Source organism: Pangasianodon hypophthalmus, chromosome 22 (genome assembly GCF_027358585.1).
Source record: "Pangasianodon hypophthalmus isolate fPanHyp1 chromosome 22, fPanHyp1.pri, whole genome shotgun sequence".
Lineage (NCBI taxonomy): Eukaryota > Metazoa > Chordata > Actinopteri > Siluriformes > Pangasiidae > Pangasianodon > Pangasianodon hypophthalmus.
In genome coordinates, this window is record NC_069731.1 from 2,067,546 (window position 1) to 2,086,219 (window position 18,674).

The window sequence follows — 18,674 nt, forward strand, 5'->3', positions numbered from 1 at the left end:
GAAATGGTTGAACAAAATATGTCATAAGACTTACGAAAATGAAAAGGGATGGTTTTTTATGTAAATAATTCCCATTTGAGTTCAAATTTTATGTATGTTTTTATTTTATAAAGTGGAGAAAACAAAAGAGATTTTTGTATTTTTTATGCAACTGTTCCATTAATGATTTTGCATCTATGAATAATTTTAAAATATTAGTAAATATATGAGTTTCTAAAAATCCTTTTTTTCATAATTTTTTTACTACATAGTTTACGGAAAAATCATTACAGCTGAATTTGTGCTGAAGACGTGTTTTGAGTCATTTATTTTTTATTGTCAGTGTCAATGTAAAAAAAAGTTCATAACAACAGTAATCAATTATAAGGGTTAATTGCTCTTTTGAACCTATTAATTGCTCTTTTCCACTATTGAGAAAGTAAAAAAAATTATTATAATTAATATAACTAATTATAATTGCAATGTTATATGTATATTGGCAATATAATGATGTATAACGCAATATTTGATTTAAATGGATCATTTCAACCCAAACGTAAATTACTATGGGAGCATACATAGCTTACCTTCTCTTGCTCGTGTGTCAGGAAAACCTCCAGCAGCAGCAGATGATGGGCATGGCCTCACAGACGGGCACGTCTCATTCCTCGCTCGCCTCGCCTCCCACCACTGTCCAGCCTGTCCGTCAGAGCTCCATGGCTCCGCCTCCCACACAGCGCATGAAGTCTCAAACCTCCCATCAGCTCTCTGTGAGCGCGGCTGCCGGTGCCACGCCCCCCAGCAAGACGAGGCCTCAGAGCGGAAACCTGCTCCAGTCTCCTGAGTCGGGCTTCGGGGGCAGGCAGCAGGGCCCGCGGCAGCAGCTGTCCGTCAAGGATAACACCGCCCCCGGCCTTCCTCATCAGCACAGCTCCACCCGCGAGAGCCAGGGATCTCAGGGTTCTCAGGGGGGAACACCACAGTCAACGCAGCAGTCTCACAAGGAGCGGCAACACTCGCAGCAGCACTTACTCAAGCCTTCCATCAGCAAACAGGTGCTCAGCAGGTTTACACAGAATAAGCATAATTATGTGAAACTAAGTGATAGTATGGGGTATTGTCAAAATATTAAGTAGAGTTAATTAAAGTAAAAATAGGGAGTTGGAATTATACCCGAGTGAATGTTAAACAGTTTCCACACATAAAAGTGTAAAATGAAAGTAAATTATTTTGACTAAGATTCATCATAATCTTACACACGCACATTTGAAACAATTCACAATTCAGTACTTCAGGACGGAGGAATTTTCTCTGTAACATAAAAGCTGCATTTTTTTTGTTTTATTAACTTCATGAGAAAGGAAAAAGAGGCTATAGCATAAGTGATAACAGGAACTAACTTTCACTGATTATTTTCGAATAACAGCATGACACAGAGTGTTTTCTTACTTGCTTAAAATGCACAAAAACACATTCATCATTAGATTTCTAAAAAACACAAGGAATAATTGAGTAGGAGTACAAATATTCATTTGTATTTACACTCAGGCAAAATACAGATCCCCTAAAATGACAAGTGAGTATAATAAAAATTAATCGCATTTACTTAAGCACTTTTTTTTCACTCTGTTTTCAGGGCTCATCTCCCAACACTTTGAACCCGCCCACCCCTGCCTCAGAAAGGACCGTCGCCTGGGTGTCCAACATGCCACACCTTTCCGCAGACATTGAGAGCTCACGCATCGAGAGAGAAGATTTTAAGCTAAAGGAGTACTCCAAAAGCATGGACGAGTCACGTTTAGATCGGGTGCGTTTCTCTCACCTTATTGCACCATGTTCACCGGAGTAACAAGGAAACACTGTAACATTCGATAATAAACAGTAACAAGATAACACCAAAACCTTAATATACACTATATGGCAGGAAGTTTGTAGACACCTGACCATCAGTTGAACATCCCATTCCAGATTTAGTCCCCCTGCGCTGTTATAATAAGCTCCACTCTTCTGGGAAGCTTTCCACTAGATGTTGGAGCGTGGCTGTGGGGATTTGTGTTCATTCAGCTACAGGAGCATTAGTGAGGTCAGAGACTGATGCTGATTGACAAGGCTCCAGTTCCAGTTCATCCCAAAGGTGTTCAGTGGGGTTGAGGTCAGGGCTCTGTGCAGGACACTCGAGTTCTTCCACTCCAACCTTCACACACCATGTCTTCATGGAGCTCGCTTTGTGCACAGGGGCATTGTCATGCTGGAACAGGTTTGAGCCTCTTAGTTCCAGTGAAGGGAAATTGTAGACATTCTATACAATTGTGTACGTCCAACTTTGTGGCAGTGGTTTGGGGAAGAACGACATATAGGTGTGATGGTCAGGGGTGCACATACTTTTGGCCATAAAGTGTGTTTACTAATATATTATCAAAGAATTACAATCAAGATTGAATAAGTAAACTAAGTATTACATGATTATAAATAGATTATTGCCATCCCTTAAATTAAATATTAGTAATTTTAATAACAGTAGCATACCCAGATGATAAAAGAGATAATAAATCAGCCAGTAAAGTTTCGTTTTCAGTGAAGTAAAGCTATTCTGGTTAAATGTTTATCATTGTATAACATTGGCTTCACTCCGCTAGAACTGATTTAGCGATTTCCACCACAATTTCGAGCTAACTGGATTTGGATTTGTTGGTGTCCACACTTTTCAGATTGTGGATATAAATAGCAGGAGCAGAACTTTAGCTAACTCAGGTTATTTAGCTGGCTGTGTGTGAGAGCAGATGCTTGCTAACGCTAACTCGTCAATGTGCCATATGTATCAGTGCTATAGTTAGACACCAGGCTCCATCTGGCTGCAATTTAAATTTTCCCAAGAGCCGAAACTACTGAGCTGAGACTGTTTATCAAGCTTTGACCAGCCTGAATTATTATACACACACACATACACACACACAAAGCTCAAAACATGCACAACTTTTGCAGTTCATTAAGTTTGCTATGACAAACTGTAAAACTTTTTTCTTCCCGGTGCTCTCAGAACATCACAGTTGTGATTTCCTGTTTAAAACACCCAAATCTATTTGTGAAAGCCTGCTGATTGAATAAAAAGAAATAAGAAATAGTACGACATTCAGAAACGTTGGGCTTAGTTTATTTATTATACCACAGTGCTGTTCTGGATTCTGATTGGTCAGAAGATGTTGATTAATTTTCTAAGCATTAACTGCTTCAGGACAATAACTCTGTCACTCTGATTATCTTCCTATAACAGCACAAGAGAGAGAGAGATAGAGAGAGAGAGAGAGAGAGAGAGAGAGAGAGATGACTGTGATGTGGCAGAAGTTTTGTATCCTTCCTTAAGCAGCTCCTTAACGCCTGGAACAGGTGAACAGGTGCTCAGGAAATGCCGTTATGTCCGTCACCTCTACAACAGATGGTGCTGTGGCTCATGTATGAATTATTTAAGAGACAGATGAAAGAAATGAACCTGAACAGTCTTTTGGAGTAAATAAACTCGAGGAGAAACCAGAACAGAACTGCATTACGTTGCTATGTTGCAGGTGTTCATTCTTCACCCACATCTACACCCTGATCAGATGACTTGGTTATAGCGCTAATGAGCAGATGTGCACTCAAACATGTAGTGAAGTGTAGTTACGATAAACACCATCTGGTAAAATCTTTTCTATATACAGGACTATCTACACATAGAAAGGCAACATAAGCTAAATTATACGAATCAGAACAAAAACAATAGATTTCCAGCCCTCAGTGCTTGGACCCCTAAACTCAATAATTTCAAATTGTTGTTTACATTATGAAAGGTCTTAGATTTACATAGAGCTGATGAAAGTAGTGTTTACTACCATTAGCTAGCATTGGCATGTGATAGCTTAGCTATCAGTAGCTTTTAATGTGTTAATACGCATTAACTTTCAATATGCTAGCTGTCATTATCTCTTAATGTGTTAGCGTTAACTTTCAGTATGTTATCTGTCATTAGTTCTCAATGTCTTAGCTAGCGTTACCCTTAAGTATTTTCACTCTTATGGTCCTCGATGTATTAGCAAGCACTAACTTTTAATATGTTAGCTGTCATTACTTCTCGATGTGTTAGCCAGCAACAGCACTTGAATTAAATTTAGAAACACATTAAGGTGTCCTTTTCTAAAATAGCATGGCTAAGTCTGCTCTTGCTTCTTAGAAAGGAATGTTGGTGGCTAGCTAATAAAATGACCATGTATCTCTTAGCTATAGTTAACTAGCTAGCTAATTCCACAGTCTTTGTAATGTTATACATTTAGATTTCACTTAAATTTCATGTTGATGATTTAGTAGTAGAAATGAGGACCTGTTTTTTTTTCTGTTTTCTTGTGCGATTTTGTGGGTGTCACACGTGAACCTCTAGCGTTTATATATCTCGGCTAATTTCTTGTCTCTGTAGTGGCATTGTGGTATTTAGTTTTTTAGATATTTTATTATTTAATTTATTGATTTATTAAATTATCATTATATGATGCAAAAAATTGACATACCTCCAACCATACTAGCAACACAGCAGAGTTAAAATGTTAAATCACACTTGAGCGTTCATGAGCTTGTAAAGTTCAAATAGTACAAGTTTAAGACAAAATCTATCAAATAAAAGTAAAACTGTTATAAATTATTTGCAACTGATGTAGGTACGGGAGTATGAGGAGGAGATCCAGTCTCTGAAGGAGCGTCTGATGATGTCCCACCGCAAGCTAGAGGAATATGAGCGGAGGCTAATCACTCAGGAGCAGCAGACCAACAAGATCCTGCTGCAGTACCAGAGCCGGCTGGAGGACAGCGAGAGGAGGCTGAGGCAACAGCAGGTGGAGAAGGACTCCCAGATTAAAGGAATAATCGACAGGTAATAAAAAATGATACAAGAGGCAGATATGATCATTTTAGCAAACTCAGGTTGAATTTCTGCTAGCAGGTAGATAATACGATTCTAGCACTTAGTGCTTGGACCCCTAACTGTAGGTACAAGTAAATAAATTCAGTTCGGGTTCGTCTCATGTTCATATTACAAGGAGTAAAGGTTTAGCTTGAGTTTTATCTTGATGCATTATATCGTCTGGAGATTTTTTGGCTATGATGGTCTTGGTAGCAATAGTTGGAGAAAGTAAGTAGTATGAAAGATGAAGGTAGTTCATCAAAACACAAGAGGAAAGTTGATTATTTTCTTATAACGTGTTTTATTCCTCTTATACCACAGCAATTATAACACGTGGTTTATTCATCGTATACCACAGCAATTTACCAACAATTACAATTTTTTCATTTATTAAAGTATGGCACATTGCATTTTTATCCATTTATAGCTACATTTAACGTTGTGGAGGGTTATGGGATAAAGTTTGTAAATGTTAAATAATGCAGTAAATAATGTCCCTTAATGGAAAACTTATAAAGTGACCTGCTTTATTACATTTTTCAGGTGTTCATGTTCTCATCTGTATCTGTCTCATCATCTGTACGTTTGAAATAATTTATACCTGTTGAGTTATTGCATAACTTTCACTGTAATCAACCTGCATGCAGTTATCATTTCCAAGCACCTGCGAGTTTAAATCTGAAATTATTTCGCCTCAGAGCAGCGCTGTACCGTAACACGGAAATACAGCGGAGTTTAAGATTTCAGGATTAACACAGAAGCATTAAGATCATTAATTTCTAATCTTAACATATACTGTTTAATGCTGTTTGTGCACTAAACATATTTCATGATAAACAATGACATCATAAATTATAAATTATCAATCATGAAACATAGAAATGATACTAATTAAGTCATTTTGCATGAATTGTTAATTTATCTTATTTGGGAAGAAATTAATTGTTGATATTTCTTCAACGTGTATTTTTTTAACGTTTATTAAAATATAAATCTTTAACAAATGACAGTGTATTACTCATACTATAGCTTATATTTTATTTTTATACAAGTGCAGTATTGGTTTATGTAACAGATTTCATTGCTACCCTGTGCAGTAAACATGCCTTGCTTCATGTAACGTTAAAAAAACACGTCTTCATTTTTTGCTGTTACTATGAACATGTGGTTTTTTCAAATCAAAATCAAATCAAAATGTTGATTTTTTTTTAATTTATTTTTTGCGCATATCTTCTATCATATCTTCTATCTATCATACCTTCTGTTTATTCGTTATGTAATGTACATATTTCCCAGACTAGTTCAAACAAAAACCTCTTACTAGGGCTGAGCGATATAACGATATAATATCGATATTGTGATAAATTGTGTCACAATATTTCTTAAACAATTTTTCTTGAGATATCGTGAATTATTTAATTTATTTTCTTAAATATATAAATATAAATGTTAAAATTTTGTACTGAATCTTTAAAATCATTAAAAAAGTTTTAAATCATTTTTCCTCATTTTCCATGCTAAATAATTTATTTTGTAATAATTTTATACACATTAATTAAAATTTAAACTCAATAAACACAAGTTTTGCTGGAAGTTTCTTAGCAAAGCTCTACATCATGATGCATATCGTGTATCGTGGAAATGTCTCTGAGAATCATGATATTTTTGTCATTTCGCCCTCCCCGATGTTCTTCCTGTACCCATTGTCTCCATGTTATCAATTTTAACTGGTTTGTCTGTTGATCTGTTTCTTTTCATTTCATTGCGGTTTTTGTAAACATGCTTATATGTTTTAATGGAATAAAAAATGACCAATCACATTGTCTGAAACCAATTTCTGTGATTTTATTATTATTTGTCCATGTGCATTTCATCAGCTTTAACATTCTTCTGATGAACATACACACTCTTTCTCTTGAAGGTTCTGTGTAGTGTTTTCCTATCAGTCGGTTCCTATTTTGAAAGCTAAGAACCCTTAATTATCCAATGAACCATTAAATAACCGTTGTAGAACGTTTCCGGGAAGCCAAGAACCCTTAATTCTCCAGCAAACCACTAAAGAACACTTGAAGAACCCTTTTTCCCTGAGAGTGTGTGTATCAGGTAAGTGTGCGGTACAAACTCATCATTTTCTTCTTAATATCTAGAACCTGTTGTTTAAAATTTAGCTATTGGTACTTGATACACTTTCAGAAAAAATGGTTCTTAAAGGGTTCATTGGATAATTAAGGCTTCTTAGCCTCTGCTAACTCTGAACTCTTGTTGTGGGGTTCTGCATGGCAGCTTTAAGGGTTCCTCAGAGGAGCAACCAAAGAACCCTTCATGGTTCTAGATGTTCTAAGCCACTCACTGCTGATTTGTGCATCACTGTCTTTTTTCCCTTTTTATCACATTTGCCTTTTTTATTAACCATTTTTCATTTTTGTTGTTTTTATTCCAGAACCATGAATAATCTAAAGTAATATATTTTACTCTTCCTTTACTGGAATGAATTAATAAATGATTAATAAAAACAAAAGACCTCTTTTGACCTTGTCTTGATATTTAATTTTGTGTGTGTGTGTGTTTAAGAGTATAATAATAAAAAAATTACAGCGACTGGATATAATGCGAAAAATAAAAAAAATAGAGAAAAGTGAATTATTTTCCAGGATTAAATAATATGACATGATCAGTGATTTCTTTTCTTGCACAGAACAACTTCTAAATGCAGTGCTATTTCATTATTTCGGTTATTCCCCAGGGAATTTTGGATCATAATTCACGAGAATTATTGCATGATTGTTAAATTCCTGCTGTTCACGTAGAAACAGCCGAGAGCTACCCTGTACAGTGCATTTAAATGAAAATGGGAGAGTTCTTTCATGCACATTTAAACAATTTCCCATCATAAATATGATATTTATTATGTGTATTATTAGGAATAATTTCCCATCTTTCTCTCTTTTTGTTTTTCTCTCTCACATAAAGACTCATGGCGGTGGAGGACGAGCTGAGGGGAGGGGTAGCATCAGAGCACAAAGCCAGGATGTTTGCAGATCAGGTCGGTGCTCCCGTTTTTCTCTCCTGCTCTTCCTGTCTTCTCTCTCTTACGATTTTTTTCTCTGCTCTGTCCAGTTTTGGTCTACCGTCTGTGTGTCAGTACATCTGTTTTGCAATGTATTGCAATGTCTCCGTGCCGGTTTTGCGCTACCTGTCAGTTCATTTGCCTGACAATTATAATTATTTGCATCCGTAGCAGTGGAACCCGTTACGTGGTTTGCATACGGGTCGTGTCATGGCTGGATTCAGTGTGAATGCTGTTGATTCATGTTCATGCACTCGATTCTGAATCTTTGAGATGAGTTGCTTTGGATCACTTTGAGGCAGCGTGCAGCTTAAAGGGAAGAGTCTGAGCAAACATTGTGGCTAACAATGAAATAAGGAAACAGTGTCTTTCTCCATCATTCATTCATTCATCTTCAGTCAAGCGTTTTATCCTGGTCAGGGTTACGGTCGATCCAGAGCCCCGCCCTGTATCCTGTGAGCGCTGGGCAGGAGGTGGGAATACACCCTGCAATGGATGCCTTTTATACACATTATACTCATTCACACCTAGTGGTAATTTAGAGTCGCCAGTCCACCTACAGGCAGGTTTTTGGTAGGTGGGAGAAACCAGAGAACCTGGAAGAAACCCACTCAAAAATGGGAAGAACATGTGAAACTCAACACAAGCTCAGGATTAAACCAGGGACCCTGGAGCTGTGAGTGCTTTGGAGCACTGTTTTTCGCAAAGAGCTTTTAGCTTTGGTTTTTTAGAACAAGTTAGAAAGATGCTCATAGACACTGTAGAATATGCAAAGGTTTTAAGGATGAAAGATACTGAAATCCCTTCACTTCGAGGAAAGAAAAGGTTACAATGGTATAGCAGAAAACAGTGAGACTATAAAGACCTTTGAAAATAAAAATGACATGATGAATTCTCTAATTGAATTTGCACAAAAATGACATGTTGAATTCTCTAATTGAATTTGCATGTGAACTCTGGATGCATAGTTTTGAATTCACTGGAATCTTCTAAAAGAGTATTTTAAAATTAACCCGGTTTGGCCTAACAGTCCTGTCTGCTGCGACTCTTCTGCTGAAGATGTTCATAGAGCGGGCATGAGGCAGCGTGATTGCTTGCCCAGTGGGTTTCTATTAGCACTCGCTGTAGTTCCAATTTCTGACAACTAGGTGCAATAATCACTCTGTGTGAGCTCGCTGCCCTGCACTTGCACAACATCAAGAAAGGCACGCAAATCAAAAGAACATCGTCTCATATGTGTATGATGGGGATCTGCACCACCTGCCCCTTTGAGCCACCACTGGCCAAGATGCCCGTCACATGTGTAGCTTATTCATAGTTTTATAGCGCAGTTATATGCTGTTAAGGAGAGCAGGACTCAACCTTGACATTGTTAGCCACATCAGTGTTCAGACTGACTTTCCTCTTCAGTGTGCTGTTTTCAGGGCAAACCTTTCTGCTTCTGGAGTGTCAATTGTTTTCAACAGCAAGTGAATGTGTTTCTGAGCTTGTCTAATCATCTGCTCACTGGTAAACCACCATCTTCCACCAAAACAGGGTTCCACCAAGCTTTTCTCGTACATATCTTCCTCACATCCAGTGAAACCCTTTTAAAGTACGTTTTTATTGGTCTCAGTATCAGAGGGGAATCAGATCCATTTTACTGGGGACCGTGGACTGGTCCTATTACACTCCATTCTGTAATACACAAAATCAGGGTTCTTAATTGCTGAACAGTGGTTGGTTATGTTCGAAATAAAACACCTGTTGTGGTGGTGTGATGAAATCAGAATGAAGACTCAAAGAATAAAATGTGTAGTCTATTCTCAGAAGCAGACATAGGGTGAACAGGCAGAATCCTCATTTTGCAGGCAGTGATGCAGTCTAGCGCTCCTGCTGTTTTACCATTCAGCTGAGAATCTTTCCCACAAGAGCAAGGGATTAGCTGCAGCAGAGGCTTATTGAGGGTTGAAAGGGAAAGAAGCCATGCAGTGAAGCACAGGCTAGATCTCAGTTGGAGGAAGAGGAAGGCATGAAGAACCAACATGATAAAAAAATAACAGTTTGTTCATCATGTTGGAATTTACCTCACCATCCTTCAAGGTGCTGTTTAGATAATCTCTAAGGAGACATTTAGACTTAATGTCCTGTTTAATCCATGAAACAAGACCATGGATCTAGGCATAATGTGCTTTATATCATATTTATGGAAACCTCTGGACATTTCTTTGGTAATCCCTCAATGATAATTGTCCCATATGTCTAAAATAAACATATTTCTGCATCCCACATAGTGCCGTAAACACGGTAATAATCACTGCTCTTGAAATTATTCACACCTACAATAAAAGTGACTGAATGAGTTCTTGGAGCACTCAGTATCTTGCAGAGAAAACCGCTCATATGTTATCTAGAAATAAAGAACTCCTTAAGAGGGAAACAAAACTATGCACCAGGAGCTGAAAAGTTTATGTAGGGTTTAACCTGGTAATTGATATCGACTCGACCTTTATAATTAATTGTCTGAAACTGAGTAGTACACTTCAGGAATTCAGAGATACTACCTTTGTAAGGGCTGACATTGATCTCTGTGAATCACTGGAATAAGGAACCTGATTGGGTAAAAAAAAAAAAAAAAAAAAAAAAGACAGGTAGGACGTAATAGATATATATGCATTTTGTCAGTATTTTACAGTCACTCATTGTGAGGTAACCATCTGATCATACCGCATAACTAAAAGTGACGCCATAACAACCATGACTGGGCACTTGGGGCTTGCATAGATAGATAGATAGATAAATTAACTTTATTGATCCTTGGGGAATTTGGGAATGTGGAAGCCCAGGCCAGGCAGATGCTCCTAAAGGCAGTCTCTTATCAGTGCTGGGTCCAGAATGTGACTGGCCAGTAACCATGAACGGTAAAAGCCTGGTAAAATGGCTAAAAGCCCCTGCCAGCCCAAGTGAGGTGGAGCAAACACTGGAGGAGGAGGATTCAGTTTGAGGAGCAAGATTTACCTAAACAGAGCAAGGGAGTACTGTTGAAAAGGTCACAGATTAATGTGCCTTACGTAGATGGTGTTTGAAGGGTTACCTGAAGGCTGCATGAGCTGTCTTCCATGCTCTTCTACATCTTGATGCAGTTGTAGGGGTACTACTACCAAAGGTTGTTAACTTGGAAAAAAAAAAAAAAGGCCAGAAATCCAACCTGTTGACAAGTTGGTGAACGGATTGTTTAAGTGTTCGAAGGGGACGTGGTTCAGAGCAGGGTTCGCTAAGTGTCTTCAGGTAGGTGGGGGGTCTGTTTTGGCTTTGTAGGGAAGCATAACTGATTTAAATATGATGGAATCCAGTGGCAGGTATGTTGCAGTGGGGTAATGAGAGAGAACAAGTGGATCAGTTGCAGGGGAAGACCTACCAGCACTGAGTTCCAGTAGTTCATTCTTAAGAAGACGAGGAACGGAATGAGTACCTGAATGACCTCCATGGATAGAAATGGCTGGACCTTTATGATGTTGTTGTAAAGTAGAACGTTACATGTCCAAGTCTGGTTAGCAGTGTGAGAAGAGAAGGACAGCTGGTTGTCCAGAACTACCCCAGTGTTGTGTGTGATCAGAGAGTTCACCTGGCTCAGTCGTGCTGGGATTTAGTTTCAGTTGATGAGCTGCCATCCATTATGAGATATCCACCAAACATGTGAAGGCGTTTTCACGCTTGATCTGAATGCTTGAGTCCATACCTTGGACCGATTCTGGGCTTGTTAAGGGGTGGAGGTCATAATTGCAGGTTGCAATTGCTTTCACATTTTGTCCTTTGGTACCAACACTCAAGCCATAAAGAACAGTGCTTTTTGGATGCATGCCATGTCATCGAGCAGGAATACCTGCAAACGAGGAGTCGGTCTCTTATAAGAAGTTGGTCATGCATGCCATGAGACACTTCACAAAACATACCACATGACCCAGAGTTTGGAAAAAAAAAACACAAGTGTGGAAACAATCCAAAGCTTCACTGTATATCTTGATGAGACCATATTTGATTCACAGTGAGAATCAGCACAAATTTGGCCAACACAACCTAAAACCCACAAGCAATTCCATCATCATTTCCATAAACACACATGATCGAGCTCAACAGCTTTTCTCTGCATGCGTTGTGTTCCCATGCTAGGTTTTAAATATTAGCTTTGTGAATGAAAGTGAACTTATGGCTGAATTGTATACTGGCTTTTTTGTATATATGTTTGTGAGAGTGATACCACAATACCACTATGACAGATAATGTGTATCTCCTACTGCCCTTGCTGATTTCATGTATCTTTTCTTAACCACTTATCAGTTCTTCATGCTTTTATGGTTGTACTTGATCAACTATTCTATTTTCCTTGACTACCTCTACAGGAATGGCATGCAGATATGCTTGAGTGCATGCTTTGTAGGTGTGTAGCATGGCCTTTTGTTTAAGTTAAGTCTGTAGAACTCAGTATCATCCCTATTCTTTTACAGCATGCTGGCTGATACTCTACCACAGAATCAAAATTTACTTTTTTTTAATGAACATGTGTTCCTTTTTTCCTACAGATGTTTTACTCTTTGTCAGTATTTTTATGTTTGTGTGTGTTTTTGTGTCAGTTATCTGAAATATGTGTGTATGACTTGGTGTGTGTATATATATATATATATATGGCCTATCTATATATGTGTATTTATGTGTTTGTGTATGTGTGAACCCAAACCGGGAGACACTTTCCTCACGTCCTCTACGTCCTCCTCTTTACTCTATTCACACCTAAACCCTCACTCACGCACTATCACAACACCCACACACCTCCTCCTTTGCTTTTTCTCTCTCTCTCTCTCTCTCTGTCTCACCTCTCCTCGTGTTGATGAGATACGGTGATTTCTCTTAGGGGAGGCGGCAATCCATCCTAGTGCAGCCCCGTCTCGCGCCCGTCCCTCCTCGAATGCACAGGTAATGAAGCAGCTGAGTGTGAGCCACCCATCACCACCCACCCTACCAACCAACCAACCACATCCGACCTGTGTGTTTCGTGTGTGTGTGTGTGTGTGTGGTGTGTGCTGCATTCGTCCTCACACACCAGTGTACATTCACAAAAATAAGAATAAGAATTTAAAAAAGTTCACACTTTAAAAACAGTTGTTTTTATGAGTTATAAGTGGCATGTTACCTAAAGTAATAATTACTACATACATTCAATAACTCTATATTCTCCAAAAGAGCAATACCTCTACTGCAAATTTATTTTTTTCACTGATGTCTAATTTTTGGTTTTCATGCAATCCGATATTGCATGCAATCTTTATTTGATTGACTGCTAACAATTTTACTGTTATAAATGATACATTTGCTTTACAGTCCTAATAAGAAAACTCCAACATCCACGCTGAATGCTCACGTCCCCCATTTCATCCCATTCAGCTGTTGCCTTCAGGGTCAAGACTGCTGTTTTTAAATGTCTTTCTCATTTGTGAGGTGCCTTTCTGTCATTACTGTCACAACGGCATGCACTTATGCTCTTGTTCTCTTATTCTTATGGACGACACATGCCACACACCCCACACACTTTTCACACTCATATGTGATAATATCTGGTAATATACATGCCGGTGGTGGAAAGAGTGCAAAAAATTATACACTGTATAGTATATATTGTTAATTACATTAACCAAAAGTAAATGTTGATGTAAATGTTTAGATTTTTTATCTCAGTTGAAGGGCTGTATTTTGATGACCTTCAGTATTATAAGGGCCACATATCTGTGACCATCAGTGCAGGTGATAACCTGGTCAAGGGCGGTGTAATTGTAAAAAGGGGACAGAGTTAGATTACATTTAAAGATGTTACACTGATTGTTTAGTGGTAGAATAACTGGCTGGCTCGCTGAAATTCACAGCATAAGGGCTCCATTTTCCTGACCATCAGTACAGAGGGTAGCCTAGTCAATAGTGGTGTAATCGTAAAAAGTGGCAGAGTTAGAACAAATATATTAAATGGTCTGGTTACGGGATACGCAATCAAATCAGCTCCTCTAATTCAGTGACAATTGGATTTAACATAGATTTTACGTAACTGGTTTCCTTGCCACATTTACAGTGTCAGGCCCCTGTGTTCCTGCCCATCAGCACAGGCAATAATCTGGATGAGAGTAATTTGTAGAAACGTGTGGAGTTAGACAAAATATAAAGATGCTACAATGATTGTTTAGTGCTAGAAATAAATGTCTGGCTTGCCAAGTTAGCATAGTTGGCCCTATTTTTGTGACCATTAGCGCAGACAGTAACCTGATCAAGAGCAATGTAATTGGAAAAGGGGTGGAGTTACACTAAATATAAAGAGTGTCCGGTGGTGGAAATAACTGTCTGGCTCATCTGATTTACATTATAAGGGCCCTATTTTCTATCAGTACAGACCATAACCTGATCAAGAGAGATGTAATCATAAAAGGGGTGGGGTTTGAATAAATATATTATTAAGAGGTGATTGATACCCAATCAGATCAGTGATCTGATCCGAGTGACAGTTGGATTTAAAGTAGATTTTTTCATAAGTTTCTGAAGCTCCATATATATATTATAAGGGCCCTATTTTCCTGCCCATCATCGCAAATGGCAGCCTGATCAAGAACAGAGTAACTGTAAAAAGGGGCGGAGTTAGACGAAATACGTAGATGTTACAACGATTGTAAAAACATTGATTGTGGCAAAACAAATAAATCACTGGCAGGCTCACTTATTTTTGTGACCATCAGCACAGGTGATAACCCCTAAGTAAGATAAGTGCAGTGTAATAAAAGGGGCGGAGTTTGAATAAATCTATTTTCAGCTCCCTTTAAAATCTACAGATTTAGTGCAGTGACAGTTGGATTTAACTTCCATTTTGCTTATTGGTAGAAATAACTGGCTGACTCGCCACATTTACATTGTAAGGCTATTTTGTGACATTTTATTGAATTTCACTGATTCTTATTTCTTAGCAATAAGTTTTTTTTAAAGATAAAATAATCAAGTCAGTCTTATATAGTTAGTCTTTGGGTTTATTTATGTTGGTGGGTTTTAGTTTTCAAGTAGATCCCTGAGCATTCTTCTGCTGCTTTCTATTATTCCCAGTTGTCCATGTGCCTTTATTGGTTTTTGGTTCTGTCTCTGCCCATGCGCTGTCATTGGTCGGTTAGCTGATAGTGCTCACCTGTTCTGTGTTCAGCCCTGTGTTACTGTTATCTTCATTTTTTTTTAAAAATTGTAATTATGGATCTTCCTTCTTTGATGCTGCCTGTTTATTGATGCCCAAAATTCTACAGAACAACTACAGATGAAAATCTGAAACTGATATTTCATGGGTACATAATAAACTGTGACTGGAATTGAATGTTAAAAAAAAAATTACAAAAATGTGTTTGATAGTGGATAGCTGACTTTCCACCACTGCTACATGCTGACTTTCCACCACTGCTACACACACACACACACACACACACACACACATACACACACATACACACACACATGCAATCACAGGGCATGTGCTTTGATTCAGGGTGGGAAAAGGTTTCATTACCACGCCGTCATCTACTTCGCCACTGCTCTCTGAACTAGATGATGGGAATTCTGGGAAATCTCCGTATCCGTCTCAATCCTGCCCGGATCGGGTCGATGATGTGCATTGCGTGCATGCATGTGTGTGAGTGGACGTCAGTGTGCGTTTGTATTTGTACGGCTTGTGCATTTGTTGTTCGGTGGTTCGAGCGACGCTGTGTTGGTGGAAGTGCTGTACTGTTGCTTTGCTTTGAATTGAAGAGGAAATGGGAGTTTTCCATAGTCTGGGAATGAGTGTAAAGTAGGGTAAAAAGTGGGTTTGTGTGGCTTTTTATGTTTGTAAAAATGCTTTAAGGTCTATAAGCCATTTCTTTATGTTAATATTTCATTACTATATACAGAGATTTTGCTTCTAACTAGCAGAGAACTCCAGCTCGCCACAGGAGATGTCATCTGTGGACTCCTCAGCCACAATTTGTCCAAAGTTAATGACCCTTGTATGAGCTGTAATTAGGATCCCAGTTGATGACTAATCGAGCTCTGACAGAGATACATCCTTCACTCCTGTTGTCCTCATCAACCAGCATCTCCTTGTCGTTAGTGTCGCCCGTAGCTTTTACGCACAGGCTCATGTGTAATTTCCTCAATTCCTTCCATTCTCAAGTATCATGTCAAAGGTTCTGATTGAGAAGAGAAAACAAATTGTTCATTCTGTTACAAAAAACAAATCATTGTCATTTAGAAATGATAAATGACATCAATGCTGCACTTTAATTCAGACTGGGTTATGTTAGCAACACTTGCTTCTTGCTAATGTAATAGTCTGAAACCAAGCATCATTTTTTAAATGTTTATTTTTAAAAACCCTCATTGTAAAAGTCGTGCCACGCAGTTGAAGTTCAGTTCAAATCAAATCACCAATTTCAACAAGTGAGTATATGCTTATCTAAAAGTTGTGTAACACATACACACTCATTGAAACAAGGTAAACACTCAACACATCATTCTTCATCCTGCGATAAACATGAATAAGTACGCAAGCCATTTTCTACACCATGCAGTCGAGTATTTTCATGCTTATGACATGTTTATCTCCTGTAATAAACACAATTCTGAACTGTAGTTTTGAGATTTAAGATGATTACAGTGTTGTTGTTATTTATCAGCCCCTTTAACTCAGTTGTTTCCTCCCTTACTGCCATAATCCAGACCTCACTGAAAAGGACCGAACTTGACGACACGCTCACTAAACTTGGTTTATATATTAAATGAACTCTGGTTTGGGCTTCGCCTGTGTAGGTAAGAATAGAGGATAAGGCCAAAAAAATGTTTGTATTAAAATATGTACATCACACACACTCTTTTTTAAATCAGCATAGCTAATAAGATTTAAATTGATATCATTTTTAATTGATTGACCCAGAAATGGTTGTCCGTGTCTAAGCTATTAATGAGAGATTTGTAACATTTTGAAGGAACATGATTAGGCTTGTGCGATATAAGGATTTAATCATCGATACAAAACATTAAACTGCCATGATACCCAGTGACATTTACGTCGATTATATTATATTACTAGAAAGGCCAATCTTTATGCACTTTTCTTAGGAGCATCGCAATTGGATTATGGAGTAAAATGTTGGCCTTGTCAACAGTAGACAACTGAAAAGGGATTATATTTAAAGTGTACTATGTTTTTGTTTTTTTTTAAAAATGCATCATCCAGCTGAGTTTTCCACAATTGCCACTGCCAACAAGCAGCTCCTGACTGCACAGCTGTAAATATATTATTACGCCTTGCCCTACTCTCCTTAAACCTGAAGTGGTGGAAATGCTTGGAAATGGTAAACTGTGATCGGGGAGAAAAACGATATCTCACAAGCCTAGACATGATATAAAAAGTTAAAATTTTACTTAAAAGAAACCCTCAAATGTTCAAACGTAAATTTATAAGTAAAAACACAGCATCTTTCTGGTACAAATATTAAATGTGAATCTTAAAAGTGTAGTTGCAATAGTTTCCTGTTTCTGCTGTTCAATTTGCTCCAAAATGTTTCTCAGCATTTATAAAATACATAGCTGTAGTATGGTGTGATATTGTTACAGAAAATATCCCACAAAGGAAATTTGAAAAGTTATTCACTCTGGCCAGGCTGCTCTAAGGGCCATTAACCTGACAGACCATGGCATTTAAACAGTACTCTCTCAATTACAGTGGTGTCCATAGGTCTGAGTCCACTACCAAGAAACAAAACTGTTTGGGAAATCCTCATATGAAATTGCAATTAATTTTGTACATCATTTCATGCTTGTTTTTTTTTTTTTTTTTACAGTGACACTATATATTTCCTTGAAATTGCGGGGAATATATGAGAATCATGGTCCAAATTAAAACGCATATATTCGTAGATCAAGTCAACAAGCCTAGGTAAAAATATAAAGCTAGGAAATGAACCAAAAAAAGTGAAACTAGGAACGCTACGAGAACAGGAAACAATGAAACACAGAGAAAATGGCTTATAACTGATGTATAAGACTAATGTGACTAATCAGAAGAAACAATTGATAAGAATGACCAAGACGTAGTTAGACCTGAGATGGATCAGGAGGAAACCAGACTCTTATCTAATGACACAACTGCAAAGAGAGGTCAAGACCTAACCTTAGCTAAGTATAGTTTTAAAATCTTTGACTTCAGCATGAGATATTCTCACTCCTGGCTGGCTCACCAATCTATATAATCAGATTCAGCCATCCAGGAGGACCAAATAAGTAGCTCATTTTTTTTAGTTCAGAGGTAGTTTGAGAAGAACAAAATCAAACAGGAAAGACATTTAAACGACAGGGTGGAAGTGGTATCTTACTCTTATGCTCTTCCACACTGCAGATCTCCTATCTGCAAACTTAACTTGACAAAACTGGTGCACAACATTAGCATTGGACACTTTAACATCAACTCAGACTTCACTGTTATAAGGATAACAGTTCGACTAAATGGTAAAAATGGCAAACTTTTACCAGTTGCACTACAGTGAGCCAAAACTGAAATCCACCATCGCTGCTTTACAGAGAACATTTATTATAAATTTCCATCTCCAACACAAAACGTTATCAAACCGCAGGCGCCAAAATCACTCCAAGGCCAGACTGATGCAAATGAGGTCAAGTTGT

At 38.0% G+C, this 18,674-nt stretch overlaps 1 protein-coding gene across 7 annotated transcripts in view; it reads left to right on the top strand.

Annotated features, from left to right (window-relative positions):
* The window catches only part of syngap1b (synaptic Ras GTPase activating protein 1b), a 103,461-nt gene that overhangs the window by 78,563 nt on the left and 6,224 nt on the right, over window positions 1-18,674 (top strand). For 5 of the 7 annotated variants that reach the window (XM_053228017.1, XM_053228022.1, XM_053228019.1 and 2 more), the window contains 4 exons: window positions 588-1,034; window positions 1,616-1,786; window positions 4,662-4,873; window positions 7,874-7,946. In XM_053228017.1, coding sequence (XP_053083992.1) covers window positions 588-1,034; window positions 1,616-1,786; window positions 4,662-4,873; window positions 7,874-7,946 — 903 coding nt within the window. Of the gene's footprint in view, window positions 1-587; window positions 1,035-1,615; window positions 1,787-4,661; window positions 4,874-7,873; window positions 7,947-12,858; window positions 12,921-18,674 lie in introns of all 7 variants that reach the window. The other 2 variants (XM_053228020.1, XM_053228021.1) reach the window with 1 other exon arrangement.